The following is a 16,840-nucleotide window of genomic DNA, read 5'->3' as shown; positions in this document are numbered from 1 at the left end:
CTACTTCACATCACACCAGGTGTGATGTAAATCATACAAATACTGTTTAGTTTTGGCCAAATCAGGCTTTTGACTACTAGAAAATCTAAGGCTCGTGGCTTCAATACCCATATTCTTTACACAAACTGAGATTATTTCTGGCAGTGACAGGTTTACTGATTTAATAATTGGGGTCTTGGAGGCAATCGTCATGCTGAACCCTTGACCTGTAGTTAATTCATATATGGAAACCACATTTCCTGGGACCTTCATTCAAAGGTGAACGGATACTTGTTTGTGATCTAACAGAGGGGGTAATTCCGAGTTGATCGCAGCATCAAATTTGTTAGCAGTTGGGTAAAACCATGTGCACTGCAGGGGGGGCAGATATAACATTTGCAGAGAGAGTTAGATTTGGGTGGGTTATTTTGTTTCTGTGCAGGGTAAATACTAGCTGCTTTATTTTTACACTGCAATTTAGATTTCAGTTTGAACACATCACACCCAAATCTAACTCTCTCTGCAAATGTTACATCTGCCTCCCCTGCACTGCACATGGTTTTGCCCAACTGCTAACAAATTTGATGCTGCGATCAACTCGGAATTACCCCCAAAGACTTTACCAGTCCTTGTAGCAAGAGGATCTTGTCCTCCAGTAAGAACACCCTCTGCTGACAAGTGCTAAACAGAAGATCTGAAAATCCAACTGTGAGATTCCAAGGTGTGGCCTGTGCCCAGAATATGAGCCTGCAGCAAGGACACCTCTAGTGGTATAGCCCAGAACTGAAAGTTACTGGACTGGGGAGGCGCTTATATGTTCTTACCTTATTAGAACATGCAGTACATGTAATTACAGGTCCTTGTTGTCCATGGATACCAAGAACCTAGCCTGTTCCTTGCTGACTTCATGGACGCCATCTTGAACCTGTCCACGCTCAACAGACCATTGAGGGATTCAGAATAGGTCAACAGGATCTTTGTTCTAGAACAGAAAGATCTTAGAGTAAGAACAAAGTCCTTTGTGCTGTCATGGAACTGGTATAAATACTTGTCTAGAAGAATTGATTGGATGGCTTCCTTTAGTATTTGCTTTTGTCTCAAGGTAGACCGGAGGTGAAAAAGTGCTCAGTCAAGAGGCATGGGAGCTGGACTCCTAACTGCCCATGCCTGCTTACATTTCTGCAGCCCTCCATGGAGAGCCAAGAACTGATCCTTGGTGGTCTGAGCAAAACCTAGTACCCTTTGTCTAGTGACATTGACTGGAAGAAGATAATTTTTTTTTTTTTACCTTGTGACCTGATTAAAAATAATATTATCTAGTTAGAGACTGAACAGGATCTTTCCAGAATATGGAATGGGCACCAAAGTCTTCTAGGACACTGAAATTTTATCCCCATTGACGACTATATCCAATATCATGGCGTACTTCGGCTTTACATATATGTTCTAACAGTGTGAGCAAATTCGAACTTTGATTCCAAGCTGTCCGACAATTGTTCCGAGCACTGCCTTATATACCCAAGCTAAACTGGAATCATGGGAAGCTCCTGCCATGGTGTAAACTGGCCTTGAGTATGGCCTTGGTTTTTGGATGAATACTTGCCTACTTTTTCAACCAAAGAAGTCATTAAACAGTGTAGGGTGAGGCTGATGATGGGATTTGCGGTAAATCACGTCATCGAGCCCATGTACAGATCATCAGGGAATATATTTTTGACCACAGGCCATTTTGACTAAACTTTTTAACCTACAACTTCAACACTAATTGGATTATTTAAAATCAGGCCTGTAATGGAGACTGCCCCATTAGCAGGATTATAAAACCTCTTGTTATATACCTAAAATAAATGGCTCTGCTGCTTAACGATTCCACACAATTATCAAACCACACAACTGCTTCCAAGGAGAGTTCTTCAACAAAAAAAACTTTCAGTTATGAACATGCAAGCAATTCGGCATCACACTGCAGTCATAAGCCCATTTTCTTCATGCGCCTTATTTTAGTCACTAAATACATTTTTCTGCCATTTTTTTCACTTTAAAAGATGTGTTCACTTGATGTGCTGCGCTATATCCTGACCATTCCGGATTAAAATAATCATTTTCAGACCGTCGCCACCTATTGGGGGGGGGGGGGTAAAACAGAATGGAATGAATAAATCTATTTAGTGCATGGCAATAATTACAGGTTGTAATTGTGTAGTTTTTATTCACAGTCATGCAAAATGTCTGCAGGAAAATATTGTGCAAAGTGAAAACTGAAGAGTCGCTCCTAACGCAATTACCCCCAATCTCTGCTGTTAATCTGCATTGTGTAGCAGACCTTTTTAGAAACAAGAGGTAACCATATTTCACATCACCTTCCTGTTGATCTTATTACATGTGCCTATCTGCCATATCTGTGAGCTCTCCCCCCTGCCCGCAAAATGGAAAAACAATGAAGGAAAAAAAAGTTAAGTGTAACACATGCTTTAAGCAGCATTCTGAGTTATGTGATATGTTTTCATTAACCTTCTGCTGCCCCAGTCACCGTATGCTTACGCCAGGGGTGTCCGGCCTTTTTTCTTGGAAGGACCGTTATTAGAAATTGACGTAGGACAGAGAGCTGCAAATTCTTTGTTAGCCTCCCAGCAATTAGGTCAGGGTTCTTTTCTTATTCTAAGCAACAATAAATGAATAAAATTATCTTAAACATATTTTGAATAATTTTATATTTCAGTTTTGCTCACTGTGATGAGATGTATATGCCACACAGCAGTGACCCCAATTCCTAATATGCCACACAGCAGTGTCCCCAATTCCTAATATGCCACACAGCAGTGTCCCCAATTCCTAATGTGCCACACAGCAGTATCCCCAATTCCTAATATGCCACACAGCAGTATCCCCAATTCCTAATATGCCACACAGCAGTGTTCCCAATTCCTAATATGCCACACACTAGTGTCCCCAATTCCTAATATGCCACACAGCAGTGTCCCCAATTCCTAATGTGCCACACAGCAGTATCCCCAATTCCTAATGTGCCACACAGCAGTATCCCCAATTCCTAATATGCCACACAGCAATGTCCCCAATTCCTAATGTGCCACACAGCAGTATCCCCAATTCCTAATATGCCACACAGCAGTATCCCCAATTCCTAATATGCCACACAGCAGTGTTCCCAATTCCTAATATGCCACACAGCAGTGTCCCCAATTCCTAATATGCCACGCAGCAGTGTCCCCAATTCCTAATGTGCCACGCAGCAGTATCCCCAATTCCTAATGTGCCACACAGCAGTATCCCCAATTCCTAATATTCCACACAGCAGTATCCCCAATTCCTAATATGCCACACAGCAGTATCCCCAATTCCTAATATGCCACACAGCAGTGTTCCCAATTCCTAATATGCCACACAGCAGTGTCCCCAATTCCTAATATGCCACGCAGCAGTGTCCCCAATTCCTAATGTGCCACGCAGCAGTATCCCCAATTCCTAATGTGCCACACAGCAGTATCCCCAATTCCTAATGTGCCACGCAGCAGAGTCCTTAATTCCTAATGTGCCACGCAGCAGAGTCCTTAATTCCTAATGTGCCACGCAGCAGTGTCCCCAATTCCTAATGTGCCACGCAGCCGAGTCTCCAATTCCTAATGTGCCACGCAGCAGAGTCCCCAATTCCTAATGTGCCACGCAGCAGAGTCCCCAATTCCTAATGTGCCACGCAGCAGAGTCTCCAATTCCTAATGTGCCACGCAGCCGAGTCTCCAATTCCTAATGTGCCACGCAGCCGAGTCTCCAATTCCTAATGTGCCACGCAGCCGAGTCTCCAATTCCTAATGTGCCACGCAGCCGAGTCTCCAATTCCTAATGTGCCACGCAGCAGTGTCCCCAATTCCTAATGTGCCACGCAGCAGTGTCCCCAATTCCTAATGTGCCACGCAGCAGTGTCCCCAATTCCTAATGTGCCACGCAGCAGTGTCCCCAATTCTTAATGTGCCACGCAGCAGTGTCTCCAATTCCTAATGTGCCACGCAGCAGTGTCTCCAATTCCTAATGTGCCACGCAGCAGTATCCCCAATTCCTAATGTGCCACGCAGCAGTATCCCCAATTCCTAATGTGCCACGCAGCAGTATCCCCAATTCCTAATGTGCCACGCAGCAGTGTCCCCAATTCCTAATGTGCCACGCAGCAGTGTCCCCAATTCCTAATGTGCCACACGCAGCAGTGTCCCCAATTCCTAATGTGCCACACGCAGCAGTGTCCCCAATTCCTAATGTGCCACACGCAGCAGTGTCCCCAATTCCTAATGTGCCACACGCAGCAGTGTCCCCAATTCCTAATGTGCCACGCAGCAGTGTCCCCCATACATAAAGTTCCACCCAACAGTGTCCCCCATACATAAAGTTCCACCCAACAGTGTCCCCAGTTCAAACTAAAACACACACTACTGTCCCAAATGACGTGTGAAACGGTAATACCCCAACCGTTACATGTTTCACAGTAATGCCCTCAACTGTACTATTTTTAAAGAGGCAATCATTTGCAAGGCAAAATCAATCTGCTTTTGCCTTGAAAATGATTTCCGCTTTAAAAATACAGCCATTCATGGCCGACATCCCGCACCTCCGGCAAACTCAGACCCTATTACACATACCGCCAGGTTCTTTTTTATTGTTCTCCATACCACTTTCAGTTGACTGAGGGGAGAGGATTTAAGTATAAGGACCAATAAGAAGTTGCGGTTTCCATAATTGGCGGTTCATATTGCCCTGAAGATCACAATCCCCCTCTACTCATACTCCTTTCAGACATAGGACCCGGGAATTTCCCTGCTCAGTCCCGGGTTTTTCGTCTCTGAAAAATCCCGGGTTTTTTTGCTGGAGACCCCTTTCACACTAAACCTGAGACCTAGGAAATTCATGGGTTGACCCCTTTCAGGCATAAGTCTGGTCTGCCCTGGCAGCTCTCATGTCACATGTCATATACACACACGTCACACTCATACATGTCTTACACACACACACACACACACACTTACACACACACTTACATGCAATATACACACCCACCAGCCAAGACCTCACCACAGCAGGCCGCCTCTCTGCGCCGGCTGCTTCTACAACTCACTTCAGCATGGAATGCAGCAGCCAGCGCATGCCCCATCTAGGCAGCCCCGCCCCTCCCAGCAGTACACACGCCAATCAGAGGAATGTAGGTGCAACCTGGGAATAAATTCAGACCTAAGCCAGGTTGTTTACCCGGGACTTAAGTCCCGGTAAAAACCCTGGTCAGTTGCAGGGTCGGCAACCCAGGAACATGTCAAAATCCCTGGTTGATGCGCGTTCATTTGCAAAATTCCGGAAATATGGAGGACGTCAGAAAAGGGTATCAGTGATTTCTTTCCCAACTGTGTTATTGCAGTAGTAGTGTAGTAGTGCCTGGGAACACAGTGACCGCATTGTATCCTGAACCGTAAATGCAAAAACTGTCAGTGCAACGCTCACTATTGAAATGAGATTTCGCCAGAAGTCCAGTAGCCGGTATATTTTGGCAAAATTGTAGCATGTGAATGTATTTGGCTGCATGTGCATGGCCCCCGTGCTGTAAGGAAGGTTTGGCGCTCCGTCTTCTCACATCCCGGACCACTGGAGCTGCTGCACTATTTCTGGAAGGAGCATTCACTCTCTTGTTTATATTTCTAGTATCATCCATTGGTTTTCCTAGTAGAAGATGCCTATGTATCGGTGCCGGGACACCATCGATCTCAGACTAAGTGTATCTGGACCCCAGTGACCCACCCCACTAATAAAATACACTTGGTTTATTATAGTGTTTGTCATGTTAGTAGAGCCATGTTCTCCCTTAAGCGTGGTGGTTGCTGGCAGAATAATGTATATAATGTTGGGTAGGGACTGTAAATCCAATTTTATAGTAACTGGAGCTCATATAACACCATTTTGGACTATTCAGAGATGGACGCATACACAGCCAGATCCTCGTTGCATGTGTGAGGCCGCTTGCCGATGCTAATTGCGGACGCATCGGAACTAAGGTCAACCACTGGCAGCGCAGGCATTTTTTTTTGTTCGGAGCGGCTGTGTGTTGCATCACATAGCCGGCCCCGAAAACGGTCCCGGCCTGCCCCCGTTCGCCCTCACCCGACCACCAATGCCGTGGTGCCACCCTGAAGACGCCCAAACTGCGCTGTGGGCCACTTGTGCGGCCGGGTCTGAATGACCCCCATGTTCATTTTCTGCATTCGCAACTTGCCAGCAAGAGTCTGCTCACTGTTTTTAAAGGGGCAATCATTTAAAAGGCAAAACCAACCTGCCCCTTTAAAACAACGGGCAGGCTTGCTGGTAACTCTCCGATGACTGCACAGGCTGTTACGTTTCCCCCCATGCTTAACGCTATAAGCAATGTGTGTACTCTGTACATGGGAGATGTTAATGGAGGAAAACTTAAACAGATATTTTGCACCATTGACGAGATACGGTATACTGTAAATCAGAGCCCAGAGCAGAGACTGCAGCTTATTTCTGCCCTGTACATACATTGTGCTTATAAGAAATGAAGAATCCCTGGTAGGCATTCTCCAGCTTATGACTCTCTCCTCCTTCATGTATTGCCTGGCAGCTGACCCTCCTGCACGTAGCGTTGATAAGTAGTGCTGAATGGAACAGACCTTTTTGCGAATAACAGAATTGGTCTTTGCTGCCGGTGACCATTTAGACCCTTGTAGCCTGCTATCCTCTCCCCATCGGAGCACCACTTGCATGTCTGACGACTAGTTGCTGAATCTGCATGGGTGTGCATGGGAGCAGCATTAATGCGTCTGGCTGTGTGCACAGCTGTCTTCTCATGCTGCTCAACGCCTCTGCTTCCGTCAGACAAGCTCTTGCCTAAAGACGCGACGGCCTCGATAAGGCCAATTATCAGGTAGGTGCAGCTTCTGCCCTGTTGGGCATACGGTAAAGAAAGGGAGATTCTCTGCATGTGATCTGACCAACACCGTTTGGTGCAGAAGACTTGATTTGTATTAACACAGGAGAAGGAATGTAAGGACCCACCCACCTTCCCTACTCATCAGATGACCGCTTACTCCACATTCATCCTTTTCAGATTTCCATTGAATTCATTGGTAGAATTCAATCAAATTTCCTTTTAATTCACTTTTTATTTTAATTTTATTTTTTTTATAAAAAAAAATGTATAGAATTTTCCCGAGAGGTGCAGTATCGGACCGCCGGGATCCTGACTACCTGCAACCTAGCTGCATATCTCCTCCACAGATGCCGTGTTCTAATGGTGATAATTGTACAAAAACGTACTTGGATACTCACTAATTCTAAGCAGTGTTGATATTTTAACAATAAAACCCAGTTTTGGACTTTATTTCCACCCTGCAAGTGTTCTTCCATCCTAAAATAGCAACATGAAAATGTTTCATCATGGAAAAAGAGTTTATTTTAAGCAAAGTGCCCCCCTCATTTTGAATGTGCCTATAACCACACGAGGCTGAATTCCACAATGCGTTGACAAGAAAAGTATTTGCAGCCATCACGAGGTACAGTCAGCAGTGTGGATTTCACACAGAATCCCCTCAGGTGGAAGGCCAAACTCAGAGCAATGTGCCGCAAGAACTCTCAGCGATGCCCGTTTAATACAGTCGTCAATCTTCGTTAATTCTCTTCCACACCTCAATGGCGTGTGAGAAAGAGTAACCAAAGATATTGGTGGAGGAATGGCTTCACCCAACCGTTCCAGCGGCACAGCCCTCAGAATTGAATCTCCCCTGCCCTAAAAAAAAAACCTTTAAAGTGGGCACGTGACCTAAAAACAGTCCAGATCGCTGTTTCAAGAGTAGAATCAAAATTCACACGAAAGCACGAAATTCACTAGGCAATCATGACTAGGGAGGCCAATCCCGGGCCGTTTTTTCAATCCTGGGATTCGGGATTGAAAAACGCTTGATTCCCGGGATTGCAGTAGGGATCAGTGAAGAAGGGTGTAGGTAGCGGCGCGAAAGGGAGGGAGGGTGAAGGTAGTGGTGCCGGTAGCGGTGCCTAAGCCAGCATTGTATGATCACCGAGCTCTCGGAAACTGATGTCTAATAATGGATTGGGTATAATATAACTGCACTGATACCGGAGTTTGCATCCTGGTGTGAAGGTGCGATGATACGGTAACAGTAGCACACTACACAGGGCATCTTGAGAGACAAACTACCCTGTACCATCTGTGATCATCAGGGAGTCAGGGTGATAGTAACACAATTGCTACAATCTAATGACACTTTGTAACATTTCAATGAGACACAATCATTCTCTAGTTCTACAGAAACTACACGGTCAGTCACTGCTCTATGGATTGCTTTTTCTAAGCACTAACGGCGACATCTGCTATGTAATGCATATATATTACCCCGATTTACATTTGGAACTGGTTTTACAGCTCCTGGAATGGAGACACAATGCAGCTTTGCAAGCAGTACATAATATAATAGCCAACACAGTTCCAGCCCGATTAGAGAGGAGGTGGGTGGCTCTTAAAAGAGCTTTTGTGTTGATGTGGGTCAAGAAAAGGAGGGGTGGGACGACTACTTGTAGCTGGGCGGGAGGATGTAGGTAGCGGTGCGGGAGGGTGTAGGTAGCTGGGCGGGAGGATGTAGGTAGCGGGGAGGGTTGGTAGCGGCGCGGGAGGGAGGCTGGGTGTAAGTAATATCACTTACTATTACGTGGGCGGCATCCATGGACACACTGAACGCGGCGGCATTTCAAATAAAGCGCCGGCCGCCAGCCAACCAGAGCTGGCGGACCGGTAGCCAATCAGGGAAGCGGCCGCAGCAGTCGCTCCTGATTGGCTGCCGCTGCTGTGGCAGCTTCCCTGATTGGCTGCCGGTCCGCCAGCTCTGATTGGCTGGTGGCCGGCGCCACATTTGAAGTGCTGCCGCGTTCAGCGTTTGTCTAGGGATGCTGCCCGCCTAATTGTAAGTAGTATTACTTACACACACTCCCTCGCGCACATGCGCAATGTAATCCCGTGAATCCCGGGATTGGATGCTCCAATCCCGGGTTTCAAATCCCGGCATTTTTAGGCCCAAATCCCGGGATCCCGACGATCCCGATCCCGGGATTGGCCTCCCTAATCATGACACTACTGTAGTGTGTGCCTATTTGCTTCGTGCTTGGTTTTGACTTTTCCGAATTTAAGAACACTTGTAAGATGGAAACTGGGTGTATTCAATTAATGGATGGTGATGAATCCAATTCTTTATGGCACTGGCAGTTATAGCCAGGAGATGTCACCTGGACCTCACGCACTAATACTATGTGGGTCATCCAGGCAGGAGGATCTCCTGTAAGTACCCGCAATGGGCGCAGCCGCACCTCACGGCTCACACCTGTTTGAATCTGCCCCACAGCTTAATCTCTGGTTGATATAAATGTTTTGGCAACCTGAGGTTGTGATATACTGTGCAGAAGTTTCCCAGGCTGTGAGGTTTATAGTTTATTATATGACTGATGAATGAGTATTCTTTGAAGTATACTACAGACAGAGAACTCTTTACTACGTGTAGCTTGCGTTCCCATAGTCTGTGCAACATTTGTATATCACGTCTAAAGTTGAGGGTGTTTTTTACACTTCGTAACTATTATAACCAGATGAATGAATTTCGATTCAGTGGCAAACAAATGGAAAAGTCTAATGTGACTAAAGCTCCGCTGTAATAGAAGTATAAACAAGGCCAACAAAATAAGTTAAAGACCAAAAACTAAACTAGAACACAATTTTATTCTGTACAATCTTCTTCATGTTAATATGAAATATTATATGCACATCAAAATAGTAGATTATGTTCAAATAACGTCAGTATTGTTGTTGCTTGGTATTTTAGGACCTGAAGGCACCGTGACTGGAGAGGACTCTGTCAACTTTAATGATGCGGATGAAGGCTTTTCATCGGGGGCCTCCGTTAGCAGTCAGCCTGTGGGAGCCAAACTACTTTCGTCTACATCTCAGAGGAGCGGTTCCAGAAAAGGTGGCAGCATACGGTCCATCAAAGAGAAAGACGTACCCAGTCCACCCAAACCTAGCGAGAGCCCGGATGCCACGCCTAGGAAACCACCCCTCCCCACGGCTGTAGATCCTACACTTGAAGCGATAGAGCTATCGCCCCTGAAGAAGCACCTGAGCCTGCCAGCGGGCCACGTGGTGTCTAAAGCGAATAGTTTAAGTCTGATCCGAACCTCCAGCACTTCGTCCACTAAATCCTTTGACTATGTTAACGGCAGTCAGGCTGCCGGAAGCGGTGGTATAGGCGGAGTTACCAATCTTTCTGCTTGCAACACCAACCGGTTTTCAACGATAAGCTTACAAGAGGACCGGTTAGGCCAAGCGTCAGATGGCAAAGACCAGCTGTCCGTCGGTGCCCCTTTGACCAAACAGTCCCGATCCCCAAGTTTCAATATGCAGTTAATCTCCCAAGTGTAGGGTGTACCCCTTACCTCTCAGAACCAGTGCAGCCTTGCACAGGAACAAACAGTTATCATATTTCCAAAAAGTATCCCATCCTCCTGATTTTCCCTAGTTCTATACATTATAGCAAGAGCAATACAGATTTCTGCTCCCAACCCAGTCCTTATACGTGCATAGCCTTCCTCTTTTCTTCCTCGTTCCCCCCCCCCCTCCCTTTTCATTTGGGTGATGTGCAATTTAGGAACTGTCAGTCCCATTTCATCACTGTGAGTCCACGATTAATTTCTTTTCAGGAGGATGAAGATCTGGTGAATGTGCTTGCTACGTGACGACTTTCCTCAACCGGAAATTCACTTGCGAGAGTAGAACGGTCAATTGCTAGTGCAAATGTATTGATCCGTAATGAACTTTACATCTATAGGTTTATTGCACCGTTGGGCAATCCATGAATGCTACGCTTCAACGTCTGATCTTCATCGGCAGAGACGTCTGTGACCGGACTGCATTTGTTTTTGGTTACAAACCTCTTAAAAGTTTCAACAACCCAACATATTTGTCTTCCCTTCTCCGATCCCCCCCCCCCCCCCCCCCCCCCCATGTGAGGGGTATATTTCACCCAAGGATTTAAATCTGGAGAGAATAATCTTTCAAAGAGATCCTACTAGGGGTCATTTTTTTAGGATGATCCCATTTCCTACTGGTTCACGCTTGCTGTTGGATGTCAAGTTCAATGTCGGGTAAATGGGGGACTCTGCAGGTTGCCTCTCCTCGTATCCAGCCGAAGAGTCTTCTCCGCTGCTCCCCTTCGTTCCTTCTCCCCAGTGACTTAAGATCTACAACCCATGCACAGATGTCCTCGTTAGTCCAGCTGGGGCCGGTCACTTCAGGGAGTGTCGCACAGCTTGCTGGAATTGCTGTCGTACAATATGAAATCAGTGTGTTTTTTTGTTTCCTTGGTGATTTTCTTAACCACACTGCCTTTGTTATGGTCATGCGTTTTGTAAAGCTGTTATAACGTCCCTAATCTTACCTGGTCCTGGAAGGGTGAGGGGGTCAGTGGGTTTGCTGATAATCGCTGTTTTACTCCCACAACCTCAAAAACCCACTAAAGCAAGCTTAAGCGTTTTAGTCCCCCTTCCGCTGATCTAGGTGTGAATGTACTGGGATGTTACATGGCAACGTTTTGGAAACGCGGCACTATCTATGAGTATTCTGTGTGGTTAATAATAATATGTCCGTATCCGGTAGCTCAGTTTTATAGGACGCGCCAATACTATCCAGCTTGTGTCCCTTGGCTTCTAGATGTTTACAGGGTGGCTGTCCGAGAGACCGTCCGCCACATACTGCCCGTTGGTTTTGCCAACTAAGTTCTTGGCCGCTGCAGATGTTGAAAGGCAAGACTTACTGTTCAGCAGGTTACTTCGGACGATGTGGTTTGCTGGTCTACCCCGTGTAAGTAATTATTGGTTACCAGTACAGCACAGCCACCCGTACTTTATAGTTGCTGTAAATGTCCTTATTTTCATGTTTGGGCATCTGTTCTCCGCGGTCTTGAAAGAGCAGATTGGCAACCGCCCAGCTTGCAGCCCTCTGACAAATGAAGCTTGGAAGAATATGTAGCTGCTAATTGGCACCCCTGAATTTCAATTCAGATGGGGGCCAGAATACTGTATCAACAAGTGGATGTAATGCTGGCTGTAAGTCCCTGTGTATTGGGCTGCTGCTATGAATCTGGCAATAACAGTAAAAAATATATGAATATACTGTGCTTTAGCTGTAGACGTCGAAAACAATGATTGGTTCATTTAGAAGTTCTTTTTATTATTTGTTATTTCAGCTAAGCGTCTGGTGCACCCTGTACAGTCTGTGCTGCCAGGTTCTAGGATGTTTGGTTTACTGTACTTTTTACGCGTTTCGTTTGTGGGTCCATATGCTTTAGGCTTTACTCTGTCTTAGTGAGTCCTTCCGGGCGGATCTCGCAGACTTTGTTCAACTTTAATGGGTTTTGCGCTGTAAAGATTCCATAAGTGACATCACTCTAGCAGGATCCCGTGACTCACCTACATCTATAACGGATGCAGGGTGTGGGGTGCACACGAGCCCCTGTGTCGCACATCCTGCATCCACATTAGACCCCACTGTGAGTGCCAAACAGTTGGCCCCTTACCCCATATCTGATGCTGGGGTATAGTCGGGAAGTTGGTGCCAGACTGGGAGACCCGAAAACCCAGTCCAGCAGGTATAGGGGGTGGGTTCTGTACAGGGTCTCTGCATACAGCCAGTCCCCGGCCTGCAGCAGTGCTCAGCCTTGCCCATAGTAATGTGGTCTGGAAAACCCCTTTAATGGCACAACAGGAAAGTTGATGCTACATAAGGTCTGGTTGAGCTGAAAGGAAGCAATTGCCTTGTAAAGGTCAACTTTGAATTATATCCATTATTTAAATACCATTTCTGTAAAATAAGCAAACATATATATTTTTCTAAGTATAATTGCAAATGATAACGCCCTTAAATTATAATGTATTACATTAACGTGCTGTAATGGAACGCATGCAGGCTTAGTGTTCTGTACTGTATAGTAGCTTTAGAAATGTGAAATCACAGAAATTGCTTGAATATGATCTAGTTTCTGTAAACGTGCGATCAGAACCCCCTGGGCGACCCCTGGGCTCTCCCAGCCACAGAAACGCTGGGTACTGAGGACGGCCGGTGCTCGCAAAGATTACGGAATATTTGTATCGCCTCCCCAAAGCGACTGTACACAGTAGTTATTTGCACACAGCTTTTTGCCATCAAATGGACTGTACGTCCGATCGTATGTATATTGTGAAAATGCGGCCTGGGTCCAGTTATTTTTATATCGGTGAAGATGGAAATGCGTTTATATTTTTTAGATACAGTTGAGCGATTTGTGTCCCCAGATCTCGGTCCATACAGGCTGGGGCGCAGCTTAACAAGCACAGTACTTGGCCCATATGACGTTTCACTGTGGTTACACAAATTACTCTATTATACCGTCTCCATCGCAGCGCACTCCTAATGCTGCAGAGGATTCTGGGAGAGGGTGCTGCAGCACAGTTTTCCTGATATGGTGGCAAGTGCCGAGAACTTGGTTGTTCAGTATTTGGATTCTTTATTTAAAGTCACCTTTGATCTTATTATTATGACTTAGGATGGAATCTTATGAGATGTACACAAAGCTGTTAGACCTCCCAGGTGAGAAATGGTTGCTGGGATTACAGAACTTGGGTTTAAAGGTAACTTCACAAAGCCACAATGCGTTCCTAGTGGAAGAAATACACGTGTATTATTGTGCTGGCTTTGCTCACACTTTTGTACATTTACATTATTTATTGTAGTCTCCTTGTGTCTCTTGTGAGGTATATAGCGGTTTCATTACAAAGGTTTTTATTTCTGCAGAATATTGCATACCAGGTCTTGATTGTTAACCGTTTACGGTCTATAGATTTAAAACATAGGGCAGTTTGTGTTCAAATGTCACAATCAGGGCTGCCATCCGAATTTGTGGGGCCCAGTACAAATGGCAAAAAGGCAGGGCCCTCCACCTCCTCTGTTCCTTCCACCAAATGCAGGAAAGGCGAGAGCAGAAACTTAGATGTGGGGAGGGAGCAAAGGCACAGATGCGGGGAGGGAGCAGAGGCACAGATGCTGGGAGGGAGCAGAGGCACAGATGCGGTGAGGTTGCAGGGACACAGATGCGGGGTGAGGGGGCAGGGACACAGATGCGGGGTGAGGGGGCAGGGACACAGATGCGGGGTGAGGGGGCAGGGACACAGATGCAGGGTGAGGGGGCAGGGACACAGATGCGGGTTTAGGGCAGGGACACAGATGCGCATGAGGGTAGGGGCACAGATGCAGGGTTGAGGGCAGGGGCACAGATGTGGGGTTGAGGGCAGGGGCACAGATGAGGAGAGGGGTCAGGGACACATGTGGGAAAGGGACAGAGACATAGATATTGGGAGGGGATCAGGGACACAGGTGGGGATCGGGCATGGACACAGATGCAGGGAGGGGGCAGTGGCGCAGATACAGGGAGGGGGCAGAGACACAGATGCGAGGAAGGGGCAGGGACACAGATGCTGGGAGGGGGCAGGGACACCGATGCTGGGAGGGGGCAGGGACACCGATGCGGGGAAGGGGCAGGGACACCGATGCGGGGAAGGGGCAGGGACACAGATGCTGGGAGGGGGCAGGGACACAGATGCGGGGAGGGAGCAGAGGCACAGATGCAGGGGGCAGGGACACAGATGCGGTGAGGGGGCAGGGACACCGATGCAGGGAGAGGCAGGAATAGTAGTGAAACAGACTGTATAGGAGACAGGGGCAGAGGTACACTCACAATGCCATCTTCAGTGCAGTGAACACTATATCCGGCCAATGCGAGAAGGGGGAGGAGAGGAGAAGAACTGCAGGTAGAGCAACTATGGAGGCAGAATAGATGGTCCTGCTGCAGGTGCTTCTGATTCTCAGACTCAGAAGATCAGGATCTCTGTGCAGATGATGCCACTAGCACTGGCTGAAGAGTTAATGAATGAGTCCCTGCACACTGATGAGTTGTCTTTCATTCATATCACTCTCTGGCCAGCGCTACCAGCTTGCATTGTGCTGTGTCAGTGTAATGATTAACTCTGCTGCATCTCTTCCCCCTTCCCCTCCACCCGATGGCAGCTCTCCTCACAATGCTGGAACAGTATATAATCCATCCAAATGCAATTCAGTTGCCAGCACGCCAAAGATCGAGTAAAAAGATCAGTTGTCACTTGTATAACGGAAGCGAGGCACAGCGCCATTGTGCTCCTCTGGTAGATGCAGCAGGGATTTGTGCTTATAGAGGTGCACAATGCTTCTGTTACCTTGCATTGGATTGCTCACTTTCCTGCTTTACCTACTGACATTCTGGCTACCCAATTCTGTTTGGTTTGATTTTTGTGAAACATTATTGTTATGAAAAAAAAATCCATATATTGGTTTGGGATCCGGTCTGAAGATCGACAGTATCTAGGTCGACAATGTTTAGGTCGACAATGTTTAGGTCGACCACTATAGGTCGACAGTCACTAGGTCGATATGGATGGAAGGTCGACAGGGTTTCTAGGTCGACATGTGCTAGGTCGACAGGTCTAAAGGTCGACATGAGTTTTTCATATATTTTTTTCTTTTTTTGAATTTTTTCATACTTAACGATCCACGTGGACTACGATTGGAACGGTAAAGTGTGCCGAGCGAAGTAAAGGCACCATGCCCGAAGCATGGCGAGCAAAGCGAGCCATGCGAGGGGACGCGGTGCACTAATTTGGGATCCCGGTCACTCTACGAAGAAAACGACACAAAAAAAAAACCTCATGTCGACATTTAGACATGTCGACCTAGCACATGTCGACCTAGAAACCCTGTCGACCTTCCATCCATGTCGACCTAGTGACTGTCGACCTATAGTGGTCGACCTAAACATTGTCGACCTAGATACTGTCGATTTGATGAACCACACCCATTGGTTTAACAGTTCTTGATGTATTTCCATCAGAGCGGACATCCTAAGTAAAGCTGTATTGTTGTGTGATACGGAATAGCAGCTGCATTTAAACATTGCACGTGTTATGTATAAATGCAGCAAACTAGAACCTTTCATGCTTTTTTTTCTTTGCATGTTTTTAATTTAATATCTTGCACATATCCTGTTCTGACTTGTGCTGAATCCATTGCTGTATCTTTCTGGCTTTTTTTTTTTCCCTCTGCTCTTCAGCCATGTATTTTTATGACTAGACAGGATTGTCACTTTTTGTGGTCTCGATATATAATATGTGGCTCTGGTGTATATATATAGAGAGAGAGAGTGAGTGAGATGCCCGTAGACCCATAAAGACTGTGCTGCATTGTGTTTTATGTTGTCACATAGAATCTGCTTTTTCCTTGTTTATTTAAGAAATCTCTCGACTCTTTGCAAAGTCGTTTCCGGAATGTTTGTTAATGATCCCCTTTATCTCCAATGCTAGTGCTGCTTTCTGTAAAAGATATTAGTGATATCATTAAATAAATATAACCCTAAAGGGCCCCAGACACTACTGCATCATGTCGGAGGCTAAAGTCGGATGCGATTTCCCTTGAACCGCTCGGCAGCTTCCCAGGCGGCAGGATCACATACGATACATCGTATGCAGTCCTTTTGCATACGACGTATCGTATGCGAACCCAGCCATGCCTGCGGGATCCGACATATCACGAGTGCAGCACTAACGACCTAGGGGCTCCGATCCGGTGCTCACGGGGCCGCACATCGGATCAGATGTAAAACACATCCGATTTTCCACTTTTCATCCGTTCTATCGGCCCGAAAGGTCGAAGTCGGATGAAATCGGGCATTATCGTTGT

The 16,840-nt window shown here is 46.5% G+C and overlaps 1 protein-coding gene across 3 annotated transcripts in view; it reads left to right on the top strand.

Moving 5' to 3' along the window:
* HYCC2 (hyccin PI4KA lipid kinase complex subunit 2) overlaps window positions 1-14,193 on the top strand; it is a 201,059-nt gene extending 186,866 nt beyond the window's left edge. For all 3 annotated transcript variants that reach the window (XM_063932863.1, XM_063932864.1, XM_063932865.1), the window contains one exon: window positions 9,870-14,193. In XM_063932863.1, coding sequence (XP_063788933.1) covers window positions 9,870-10,465 — 596 coding nt within the window. In that variant the 3' untranslated portion in view covers window positions 10,466-14,193. The remainder of the gene's footprint in view (window positions 1-9,869) is intronic.
* The last annotated feature ends 2,647 nt before the right edge of the window (window positions 14,194-16,840 follow it).

Source organism: Pseudophryne corroboree, chromosome 7 (genome assembly GCF_028390025.1).
Source record: "Pseudophryne corroboree isolate aPseCor3 chromosome 7, aPseCor3.hap2, whole genome shotgun sequence".
NCBI lineage: Eukaryota > Metazoa > Chordata > Amphibia > Anura > Myobatrachidae > Pseudophryne > Pseudophryne corroboree.
The sequence above is the reverse complement of the archived record's forward strand: the minus strand, read 5'-3'. Positions and strand labels throughout refer to the sequence as shown.